Genomic DNA, 12,791 nt, shown 5'->3' on the forward strand with positions numbered 1-12,791 from the left:
GAAATCCGTAGCAAACATAGCGACAGAGTAGCGACGTATGAGATCCGTTCCACATTATAGCAACGGATTATTTTGTTGCTATTATTATGAATTCCGTGACTAATTTCATATTTCATTTCGTCGTTTTAGTAAATTAGTGACGAAAACCATTGTCGCTAATCCGTCGCAAAATATTTGAATTATTTGTGCCTGCATTTAGCGACAATACAATGTTTGTCGCAGTCTGTAGCCTACTGTTTTCCCTCTAGCAACGACCAAAATCCGTCGCACATCTGTCACAAATATTTTTCTTCCGATTTTTTTAAATTTTAAATACACCTGTTGAAACATACTAAATACAAAGTAATAAATACCCTTAAAAATAACTGACATTCACATAAAATAATATTTATAAAAAAGATTCAAAATAGATAGCGAAATCCTAATCGTTAAGTCCAAAACACCGACAACACCAAGCTATCAACTACCAAAAGAACCCACACATCCATCAAGTATTGTTAGTGCATAATTTTGTTCTTTCCAACAAAAAGCAGATAACTTTGTGCTTGAGATCCAAGACCATATATTCTTCTCTTCCTTGTTCCCCCAGCAGCTTCGTAATATGCTTCACATTGATCAATATCAGACTGAGACTGTGATTTTTCCCGTAATATTTCTTGATATCTTTCCTGTAATAAGTAGTGAAATTAAAACATCAAGAATACTAACCATTCAATTTTACCAAATAAAAAGAGAAATGAATTCTAAAGATAAGGGAGCAGATATTTATCCATTTTTCGTTGGAATTGAAGTCTCATGATGACCAACAAAAAAGAGTTTCATACAACTTGGATATAAATGATCATATACACTGTCTCTAAACACTGTCTACAAACTGTACGAGTTTATACATAAAACACATCTCTGCGTTTATTTGTCTATTGCAGTGTGAATAATTTTACTTAAGTCAAAAAGAAAAGCTGGTTGGTCCCTTCATATGCTTGTATACAATACACTATGCTTATAATACTCAGTGTAATTATTAATTTATTATTAAATCTAAAATATTTTTGTTATTGATGTACATTTAGTCTAAATGTATTAACAAGAAAATCACAAACATCCCTGAAGTTTTACTTGTATGACATACACCCTTTGTGGTTTTAAATATTAAAGAAATCTATCTCTCATTTTTCGTGTACCAAAACAATATTGTCACATACAAAATGGACAAGCTTTACTATTTTCTGTGAAGTTTACTTTTTTCTTCTTTTTTCTATTGTGTACTACGTACTTGCTTTATTATGATTTATGGTGGGAGGCATGCATTTTATCATTGGATACCTGATACCACTGATGAGAGTGTATGCTGAAAATAACAAACATCTGAACCTGAATGTGGGAATACTTACCCCTTTTTTGTGTTCAATCCTGTTCCAACTGCTGTGCCTCCTTGTGCAAGTTGCTCAAGTGAAGATGCAATCAGTAAGAACAGCTTCTGCCTTAATCATTTTCTGCTATGGGGAAGAGCCGCTATTTGTTATGAAATTATCAGACTGAGTCACTCACCATACAAACACCTTTCATTTTAAAGTTGAGTTGGAACGTTAGTATACATGTTGGTGAACAACCACTATATGTCCATATCCTTGTTTGTTACAACACAGACACATCATTGTTTGTTAGATTAAGAAGAAGAAAAAAGGCAAGCACATAATATAAACCATAGGAAATTCTCCATATATCACAAAACTTTTATTTGCCTAACATTTGCAAAGGGAGATAACTACATCCTCATGGTCTCTTGGAAGATTTTCCAAAATATCAAGCAGCATTTTTCAGGTGGTTTATACATGTTACTGTAGCCATATATGGTAGTAGAAAGTAAAATTTTTACAAAGAACAAGTGAAGAAGGATACATGAGAATGAGAGGAGAGACTTTCATCTTACAAACTCTTTTGGCATTTGAATTGGTTTTGGCTATTCTGAAAAACAGCTTTTGTAAAATGGTTCTGAGTAACAACAGTGTTTGAGTTGCTTTAGTCTTTAGAATTAGTAGTTGGGCAAATGACCAAAAGCTGTCAATGGACCTAAGTCTATTGTTCAAACTGAGCAGAACAGTTCATTTTGATTTTTCTTAATTCTTCTTCATCATAACTCAACAAAATTCATTTTTCCCTATTGCCCCTATAAATTTGTAAATTAATGAAAGTTTGAGGGAATGTTGTTTCCCCTTTTATGCATTAGGAACCTAGTAGATGGATATAACTAAGAGCAGGACGTGGCCTGCTCACTACACAGTATACATAATGCCCCTACAAGAAATCACTAGAATCAGTCATCAAGGTAAACAAGCAAGCACAGTTGACAATTGCATGCTACAAAACCACATAGTGCTGCATAAAATGCTAAACAGCAATGGAACCAGCTGCTAAAAGAAAAGGTAAACATGCGTCCCAATTCTTTGTGAGTGAAAAAGAAATCAACCTTCGAGTGTAGTGAAGTATGCAACTGTTTTAAGTTTGGTACTAATCTTTTATTTATCTCCATAGCAGCAGCAATATGCATCACCTACAAAATAACCATTGCTAAGAACTTAGCATAAGTTTGAAAGGAGAATTAGAAACATAACAATATATCTTGCAAACAAGTAATCTGAAGGAGAAACTCACAGTAGGAAATGTGTCATTTGAAGATTGTGATCTGTTCACATGGTCGTTTGGGTGCACATGCTTTTCGCCCCGCTTATGGCCAAGAATTTCAGCTGCTCTGTTTGCAATAAGCTGAAAAGATCAGATAAGGCATCACTAGAAAGAACCATATTAAGATTTCTTCCCTTTTGTAGAAGATAATTCCTTGCAGCACATAAGTCAACAAAATACCCTCACAATATTGCCAACTTCCTCAACATTCTTATAATACAAACGCTTTACAAGCCGTCACAATCTGACAAATGCTAGCTACCGTCACAATGCCGCTAGTTTCTTCTCTAACTAATGTACTACCGACAATTAAATGTTAGCCGCTAACAAGCAACTTTCGGTGGTCTTGAACTATTTGCTGAATGAACTGGTTTACATACTGGAGAAAGAAGTCAGCGCTGCTAAAAGTGATCAAGAAACTTCTTCACCAACATAAAAGATTGCAAACGGACCAACCAGTGTTCATGCTAATGGTGTTAAGAAGGATCCCCAGGCTTACATACGCGCACAAGAATTTCCAGGTAAAGCCTGCTTGTCTTGGCAATGCTGTCATTTCTGGTAACACATCACTTGAAATGTCATTAATTATATTCCCCTTATTTCTTTCTTTTTTTAGTTTCATCTCCCAGACCTATTTAAGCTGGGTTGTCTAGTACTCTGCACTTCATGATTGGGTCTTATATTTAGTCTTGTTGTGTACTTTGTTCAATCTCTATCTACAAACAGGAACTAAAGTATATTTTGAATGATATTAATGAACTGTTGGTATCCAGTAAGGATCTGCTTTGAACCCATACTTGTAATGACCCATGCTACATGCAAACAATATTATATGAGATATAAAATTAGTGAAGCCCACTAATATAGTCAGAATGACTTCTCTGTTGTCATTGATGCTGATCTTCTTGAGTTCAGTTTTTTTAATCTTTATAACAAGACAAAAACAATGTAAAATAATATTGTCTCCTTATCCAAAAAAAAGTGAACTAATAGTCTCTCCTTTAATTTGATGATGGTTACATGATGCCTGAAAAAAAGATCTGGTAAGAGTTGCAGTTCTTTTATCTAATTTTATTACCTATGAATCTAAGTTAATTTAGAGTTAAGAGTTAAAGGCAATACAAGGTGATGATAACTATATTTATCTTATCTATCCTACACTCCCCAACTTTATGTGAAAGAACCTCAGTTAGGAAGACACACGAGTTTATACCAAGGTAGCTTTAATTTTAGTGAAATACAAAGCCCTTAAATCTGATGAGCACTATATTTAGTTGTAAGCTCTTTTCCCTCTTCAGCATTCTATCAGAAAATGACAATAGTTTTAGTTATCAGAAAATGACAATAGTTATAAGATTCAACTGTTTAGGTTTTTGTTTTTGTGTTTGACACTTTGGAATTATGTATTAATAGTTGTTGATTGATTTGGATCTAATGAAGTGCATTAGCTTCGTAAAATGAAATATTTTTATTACTTTTTAATGTAAATGCATATCAGAATTGTTGGAATACGATGAATTTCCTTGGAGTCAGCCACCTAGAAAAACGAATGCATGAGTAGATTAACTAGAAACGCCAAACAGAAATCACATTATGCACAATTTTCTCAAGCACTTATACATTCAAAAGAGAACAATATACAAAAGGAGAACCAACTACAGGCAAATGGTGCAGCAAAAATACCTTTTTACATGTACCCAGCATCTCGAAGTCCATATTTTCAATGCTCAGTCCAAGCTCTTCTGTAACGACCTACCACACATAGCAGTAACAGACATTGGTTAGGTATTAGTAAGACAAACAGCAACTATCTTATAATGAGCACAGAAACTGTTGCTGCCTCAGTGTTCTCCAAGCTCCAATAGCATAAACAAGGAGTAAAAAGAAAACAAGGCAACTAATTTCACTTGTGCTTCATGGGAACGAGTTGGCACGGAACATTGGAAGTTTGGCCAACCAGAGAGCGAAGCTTATCGACAGCTTCAAATAATTTTCAGTTGTACAATTTAGGTTGCATATGCCCTCAATGAGTACTTTCACTTTGTTACTGTTTGATCTAGTCTAATGACATGCCTAGATAACGGCTTTCATGTTTTCCATTTTTAGAAAATTAAGAGCTTGTGTCTCTGATATTGTTGCATTTTTTTTGTATAAATGGAAGCATAGATCCAATAAATGACCAAGTCAAATGAAAGACAACAGAGTCTCATAACAAACCATCAGATCAACACAACATTTAATGTACACATGTACGAAAATAGAAGACTGTAATTTGCTAAAAACAAGAACATTTCACCAAAACTAGATTCTTAGCATGAGTTTTACTTGAGCACCAAGTATTCCCTCCAAGGATCAAAACAATTGAACTTTACATATCTGGAAACTACATAACATAATAAGTACTATAAGTCACAATATGTTATACTAAACATTGTTTACATATAAATATATGAACAATCTATGTAACAAACAGTGTGTATTCACTAATGGGGTTGAATTGTTTACATATAAATATATAAACAATCTATGTAACAAACAGAGTGTATTGACTAATGGGGTTGATAAAAAATTCACCTTTGGACCCATAGTAACTTTAACAGCATCAACAAGTTCTTCAATACCTTGAAGCATTGCAGCTCGAGCTTCAACACCAAATCTAATATCCTTTGCAGCATAACTTCTACTCCAATTTAACCTTCCACCAATCTGCAACAAAAACCATTTATAAACAGACAATCCAAAATACAGCTCTTCTTGATCTATACAAAAAAAAAATATATATATATCTTGCTGTTGTGAACTTGAAGTTCCCACATCGCTCGCACACGGGATTGTGTGCGTTCTTATAAGCTGGGCCTGAAGCCTTTACTTATATACGCGTTTTAAAGCCGTGAGGTGCGCCAAAGCGGACAATATGTACAAGCAGTTTATAACACGTTATCAGCACGATGCTCGCGATGAGGGGGTGTGTTGTGAACTTGAAGTTCTCACATCGCTCGCACACGGGATTGTGTGCGTGCTTATAAGCTGGGCCTGAAGCCTTTACTTATATACGCGTTTTAAAGCCGTGAGGTGCGCCAAAGCGGACAATATGTACAAGCAGTTTATAACACTTGCAAAATAGTACTCACTTGTTGGGTGTTGGTTCTTGCCACTCTGTACAAAACAAGAAAATGGGTATTTGTTAAAAGTAATAAAGATTACATTTTTCTAACACAAAAAAGAAAAACAAGAAAATGGGTATTTCTTAAAAGTAATAAAGAATACATTTTTCTAACAGAAAAATCCAAGTTATAAAATGTGATTATTACCTGGTTTTGGAAGAAAGATTTGCTACAAAACGATACATTTTGCTAATGAGAAATGCTGCTAAGAGAGAAGAACAAGCTGAAATAACTTATTGAAACAGAAAATATCATTCACCTATTAGTTAAAAAAAATGACAAACTGAAACAAAAAAAATCGAGTAAGAAACCCAGTTCACTAACACTGATTTCAAATCACAGAATATAAAGAATGTTGAGTTCTTCAAGCTTTTTCTCGACATGCAACGAATTAAAACAAACTTTAACCACCAAATAATATTATCCTACAAGATTTTGCACAAACAAAAGTCGAATTTCCATTTTCATCATATTTTGGCCGAAATAGAGATTCCCAACACTTAACCTTCAAATAAATTATAAACCCAACAGTTTTCAACACACCCAACTTCGATTTTAGCCCAAAAAAATACTTAAAGACACTCTGCCCTTTAGATAATAAGCAAGAAAACACAGATAGATTTAATGTCAGAAAATACAAAGAAGGAGATAAAGAAGAAAGAAACTGCCCATAAAACATAGAAAAATCAAAACATACCTTTCCTTTAGATAAAAGTTGCAGTAGAAGAAGAGAAAAACACAATAGAAACCCTAGATTCACATTATTTTGATCTATGTTGTGCTCTCTCTCTCTATGTTAGCAATTTCGCAGTCTATCTCTCTATCTGTGCTGGCTGCTGTGTTTGGAAATGAAATAATGTGTACCCTAGCTAGGAGATATCTTTTTTTTTTTTTACATTTAACGACGGAATAGAGACGGATTTTATATTCCGTCGCTAAATAATACATTCATTTCTTTTAATAATTAATATTGCGACAAAATATTCCGTTGCTGCAAATATATATTTTTTTGTAGAAAAATTAAAGGCCTAGCGACGGATATTTCGTTGCTGAATCCGTCGCTAATTAAAAATAAAATTTGTCACGCCTCTTCTGTTGCTAAATCTGTAGTGAAATTTAAGGCGCCAAAATTTCGCGCTAATTATTAGTAACGAAACTCAGTTTTCGTTGCTAATCCGTCACTATATAATGAGATAAAATTTTAGTTGCTTTTCTTGCGACAAAATGAGAAATCCGTAGCTAATCCGTCGTTAATTAGCGACAGAATATGGTCTGTCGCTAATATTCCGTCACTAAACGCTGATTTTTTAGTAGTGAGAATTTCATCATAGAAATCATGATTTGATCTTAGGAATTGGGTTTTCTATGGAAATGGGTGTTCAAGTAAATTATCAAATTGAAGGTCAATTTGTGAATGCGTTTCAACCTTTTTCAAGATTCCTACTATTTAGAGACTTTGGGTAAACAAATTTTATTTTCATATTCCAATTTTGCCCTTAGGGCTTCGGTTTGGTAATTTGAGTTCATTTTTAAGCTTCAACTAAAGCATAGCAATATGGGTATTAATAGGTTTTGTATGATCGTGTAGGCCACAATTTGATCTTGTTGAGTGCAATATCGCAATAAATTACCTTTTTACCTTTTTGGATCTTCAGGTTAGGGATTTGGGCTTTAGGGTTGATTTTTCGGACCCAAATCCTTTTATTTCATATTGAGTAACCCTAGATTAATATTTTAATATAAAAAGTTGTGTTTGTTAGAATTCGATCGTTCGGAAGCACTTCAGAAGTGTAAAGCTTTGGCATGAAGGTTCGTGGTACCTGTTCAGTATTGAGGTAGGTTATGTCTTACTTTAGCTAGACTCTGATTAGAAAATCATATGTAGTTGTAGAAGATGACGGGGATAGCATGATAGGCCTTCAGGCATGAAGTGGAGGTGAATTCCAATTAGATTGGTTCTGTTAGCTATTATGTGGGCTTGTCGGCATATGTGTATTTTCAGTAATTATCACCTATTTGTATCTCTATTACGTACTAGCTCACTCATCACATGAAAGGGAAGAGTATTATTGACAATTGCACCATGGATAGTAATGTGACTTGTACTTGTTGATTGTTTATTGGTGATATGGTTGAGATTGATATCATGCATGACTTTCTTCCCATATTGCTCTTATATTGTTTTGATGGTGATTGAGAGTGATCGAGTGACTCCGAGGTCTTTGTCAGAGGTTGAGGGTGATCACGTGACTCCGAGGTCTTTGTTCGCAGATTGAGAGTGATCGAGTGACTCCGAGGTCTTTGCCCGAGATTGAGAGTGACAGAGAGACTCTGAGGTCTTTGCCGGAGAACGAGAGTGGAGCGAGAGCGGTTGTTGCACCCTATTTTTACCGAAGGCTAAACAAAGCACAACTTATGGAGCTCTGAAATAATTAATTAAGTACAGAGTCGCCACCTAGCATTTAAGGTATACTAGGGTACCTATAAATTATTAATATATGCAGCTTAACATGATCTATGAAAATAAGTGAGATTCTAGGTAAGGGTTCAAATTATTCCGAAGGGAAGGTGTTAGGCATCCTTCAGAATCCACAAATGTGGTTCCCGGCTGAACCAATTTAACTATACGAGGGATGTGTAAAAAGGTTTTATTATTTACAAAAATTAATAGAATTTAGACTAAAGAATAATATGAATATTCACATAAATAATCATGCAATACGTATTTTATACATATGTGTTATAATAATTATTAAAAAAAAAGTTATGTGCAACTTAGAAGCTTGGGTATGTGACAAAGGTATAAAAAATGGGCATGAAATTATTTTGCACTCGAAGTGAGTTAACTAATTTAACTAGCTAAGTATGTACGCCTAATCAATTAATTATGAAAGTATATTATAAAGCCTAAATATTGAGGCAAATCACCCTATTTATTCACTTAAGTGTGCTAAGCTATTGAATTAAAACTCTAGCAAAACATGATAACTATAGGAATATTAGCTACAAGAATAAATGTCTAATATTGATTTGTCTAAAACACATAAAATTTCAATCACCTAAGCAGATCATAAATAAATACCACCAACCTGCACCCTAAAAAGTAAAGTTTCACTATATTTTATGCTTGTATAATTTAAGAATGTAAAAAATATAAACAGAGAATTTAAGAAGCTATTTGAACTTCTTTTGAGTGTCATCTTCAAAAAGTAACTCCGGATACCTGCGTGAGACTTAATAAAAATGTTAGTAAGAAAATAAATAACTATCGGATGAATTAAAGAAATAATGAATAAACTTAAAATAAAAACCCGTCTTTGTACATGGAAGGCCTTGGAAATCGACGGAAATTTCTTCATCGGCCAATACTGTAGTATCGTGTTCAAACCAGTGTAGCTTCGGATTATCCGAAAATACAGCAGTGTTTTATCAGACAAATAACATTCAAAATGCAGCGACTGTTTCACAACCGAGCATAGCATTTATGCCCCTTCAAGTGTTCTTAACAAGCAACATCAAGTGTAGTGTCTACTTCTTATCAAGTGTAGCATCTGATCATTATATTGAATCAAGGCAGCAAGTTAATCACCCATATGGCAAACAATTTTGGCCCAAACTTTCAATATCCATTATTAGGCTAATCAAACACTTGAAGAGAAGCTCATACTATGCAAGAAAATGTTATCTTGCAGAAAAAAAATGACCCAAATGGATAGTGAAGATATTGCATCAAATCCAAGAATATTATGAGTGGACTGGGCAATTTGGGAACATTAAAGGGACAGACACAAAACAACATGAGGAATAAAACAAAGATGATAGTATTGGGACGAGGGAGAAAAAGTTAGTGGGGAAATTGGAGCTAGCTGCTTTTTGCCAGTAGAATATAAATGATGACAAAAAATATATATATGTGCAATCACCTTTTGGGTTCACCTAAAATAATGACACTAATCTCTTGTAAAGAAAGGCATTATCAATACCACAGACACATACCTAATCTCATCTACGGAATAAAAAAAAAACTAACTTTATATGACAAAGAACCCAATATATACGTTTAAAGGTACTTAAAACAAGAAGTGTGACTTAATAATGCGTGAGTTTTCGGTTATCTACTTATCTTCCACAACAACTTTGTATCTTGGCTGGAGGTTCTGTAATGGAGTAGAATATTTTGAATGGGGGTGGGGGTTCGTGGGGTGAAGTTAGCTGGCGTTGGTGTTGTTGATTTGTAATGATGGTGGCAATGTGATGGGGCAGTGGGCTTGTGGTTTGGTGGCGTGGTGGCTGCTCCAATTCACCGGAGCTTGAAGCTCCTCGCCGGAGCAGCGAAGAAGATGAAGATGGGGAGATGAGCTGGAAAATGGGAAGGGAGGTGTTTTGGAGCGTCGCCGGAGCTCCGAGCTCCGGCGTGGAGGCGGCGGCGGCTGTGGGAAAAAAAAATGAGAGGAGGGAAAGAAAATGTTTAGGGTTTTGGGGAGAGAAAAAAGAAGATCTGATATGTGCTTGTGTGTGTTGTGCAAATATGTGTTGGATGAATACCCCTCCCTTTTCTTATAATGCAAAATGACCTCTTGTTTTGTCCAAAGAATAGAAGATTGCACCCTTTTGTCTCCTCAATGCTTACTTTAATCTTTTTTTAAAAAAAGTGATGAAACCTTGACTTGATCGGATTTTACTCTGCGTTTAAAAATTAATTACTCTGATTTTTTCTGCACTGTCAGCCTATACTAAAATATAGTTAATTAATTCATGTATAAATAATAACGCAAGTATAAAATATAAACATTAATGTCTATGATATGAAAATGTATTGCTATAAAATTAAGAAACAATTATTAATTGCACAAAAAATTGTAGTATTACGCTGTACATGTGCAAAATAATGATTCTTGAAAAATGACAATAAATTGAGAAAATTCCTAAAATAAGGATAATCATCAATAAATTGTTGAAAAAATGTAAAAACGTGTAAAAAAATGTATTTCGTGCTCTTTAACGAATTAAGGCCCCCCAAAACGTTAATTTTAAGCACGTCGAGCCAAAATTAGGTGTCAACAGCGGTGACTATTGCATTGTATTTATCCGCTTATATGTTTTCACTGATCATTTGGTGACTCATGTTTTTCCTTGGTTGATTTCATGATTCCTTGATATTTTACTTGTATATGATACGTGACTATACCTGATTTTGCTCTATGTGCTACTTGTTAGTTTCCACTTCTTCATGCGTTATCTAATCATTGTCGGCCTATGATGCTTACCAATACTAGTGTTGTACTGATACTAGTCTTGTTGTACTCTTTCTTTGAGTGCAGAGGTCGTTACAGGATCCACGTTTCAGCCTTGTGGGTGACCCCGAGACCAATTGCCAAGAGATTCCAGGGGTGAGCATTTCCAGATTCGCAACCCGGAATTCCCTCCCTTGCTTATCTGTCTATTTTATTCCACAGACAGATTCTATTTATGTATTTTAAGACTTATTATTCCTTAGACTTGCTTTTATGATTAGGCTCTTGTGCTATGGCTCAGACCAGGTCTTTGGGGTGTTTGTTGTATTCCGCACCTTATTTCAGTATTATTATATCATGACTGCTTTAGTAATTATCTTAATTTCCATATGTTTTCTTTTAAATAAATTAGGTAAGGGAAGGGTTCGCCCACTGTTGACACACAATTTTGTCCAACCTTTTCTCCGAAATACCTATTTTTCGCTTCCAATATTTTGGCAACTTTAAAAAATAATTATTTGCATTTTTTACTATAATTATTAGCTTTTATTAATACCGGCATTTCATTATCCTGTCATTATCTTTTACTACCGTCACTACTACCATTATTATTATTTCTATTATTATTATTATTATTATTATTATTATTTTGTTATTAATATTATTAGCAGTATTATCATAATTTGCGTTTCAGCATTTTTACCACCTTATGCATACGCATCGCATTTATTTCGCACAATTAAATGATAGCGTTTATTTGTTTTCAAAATATTATTGCACGGCTATTACAACGTCATATGATTTTATTACCTGAGCACTAATAATTACATATTTTATATAGCACACTTAGTATATAGTTAATTAAAATGGATCTTTTATTTAAATTTAGAAGTCAAACTGTTTCTTTCACTCAACCCATATTTTTAATTCATCTGGCCCAAATCAAAGCCCAATCAACAACATTATTTTCCGGACTAGCCCAGTATCACTTAAAATAATTACCAGTCCATTCATTTTAATACCCAGCCCAAAAGAAAAATCGACCCAATCCATTAAATCATTTGACCCGACCCAATTCTATTTGAACAAAAGGAACCACTAGGGTTCCTTTCATTCTCATCATCGCCGCACGCACGCCTCTGTCTCTTCTCTCCCCTGTTACCCACGCCTCTGCCGCCTCCACTTCCCTTTGTCCACGCTCCTCTCAAACGAAAACCCTAACAATCCCCTATAAATAATCGTTTTCCAGTCATTTGAAAGGGTTTTTTTTTTTTTTGAGTCAAAATTCCCCTAGAAAGAAGAACAACAGGTTTTAAAATCGCAAAAATCCCCTGAAAATTAAAATTCTGAAAAAGAGGTTTTCCGGTGGCAAAAATCCCCTAAGCAATATTAGTACATCAGCTCTATTTCTGCATATCGAGTCAAAAAATACTAAGAGAATTTCCCTGTTTTTCGTTTGCTCTGTTGTTGCTGTGAACCCGTGCCTCGCAAGCTCTGATTTGGCAGTCTTTCGAGGTAGATCGGAGACTCAAAGCCTCACTTCGCTGCACCCGAAGCAGGTAATTCTCCATCCCCTTTATTTATTTGTTTTTCATTCTTTGGTTGCCCTGTGGTATTTTTGGTTTACTATTCCACTATTCCTTATCTGACCCCCTTTTTATGCTTCTATTGAGCCGAGGGTCTCTCGGAAACAGCCATCCTACCTTGGTAG

The 12,791-nt window shown here is 34.6% G+C and overlaps 1 protein-coding gene across 4 annotated transcripts; it reads right to left on the reverse strand.

Annotated features, from left to right (window-relative positions):
- Nucleotides 1-350: 350 nt before the first annotated feature.
- Nucleotides 351-10,350, reverse strand: LOC132623719 (fumarate hydratase 2-like). 4 transcript variants are annotated; one of them, XM_060338518.1, is made up of 8 exons: nt 5,994-10,338; nt 5,814-5,838; nt 5,257-5,388; nt 4,366-4,434; nt 2,653-2,763; nt 2,468-2,551; nt 1,392-1,441; nt 351-668 (listed from the first exon to the last, which is right to left on the reverse strand). In XM_060338518.1, exons 1-8 carry the CDS (start codon nt 6,029-6,031, stop codon nt 488-490), a joined length of 690 nt encoding a protein of 229 aa, XP_060194501.1. In that variant the 5' UTR covers nt 6,032-10,338; the 3' UTR covers nt 351-487. The 4 variants fall into 4 exon arrangements, 2 of the variants coding, with proteins under 2 accessions (XP_060194501.1, XP_060194502.1); XR_009576354.1 differs by having other exon boundaries at nt 570-668; nt 1,392-1,493; nt 5,994-10,344; XR_009576355.1 differs by having other exon boundaries at nt 622-668; nt 1,392-1,512; nt 5,994-10,350.
- Nucleotides 10,351-12,791: the final 2,441 nt, after the last annotated feature.

This window comes from Lycium barbarum, chromosome 12 (assembly GCF_019175385.1).
Source record: "Lycium barbarum isolate Lr01 chromosome 12, ASM1917538v2, whole genome shotgun sequence".
NCBI lineage: Eukaryota > Viridiplantae > Streptophyta > Magnoliopsida > Solanales > Solanaceae > Lycium > Lycium barbarum.

Coding starts and splice junctions, on each gene's coding strand:
- LOC132623719 (XM_060338518.1), bottom strand. CDS start 6,031: ATGTATCGTTTTGTAGCAAATCTTTCTTCCAAAACCAG. Junction 5,389..5,813: donor CAAGAACCAACACCCAACAA/GTGAGTACTATT, acceptor TTTTTGTTGCAG/ATTGGTGGAAGGTTAAATTG. Junction 669..1,391: donor GGATTGAACACAAAAAAGGG/GTAAGTATTCCC, acceptor TACTTATTACAG/GAAAGATATCAAGAAATATT.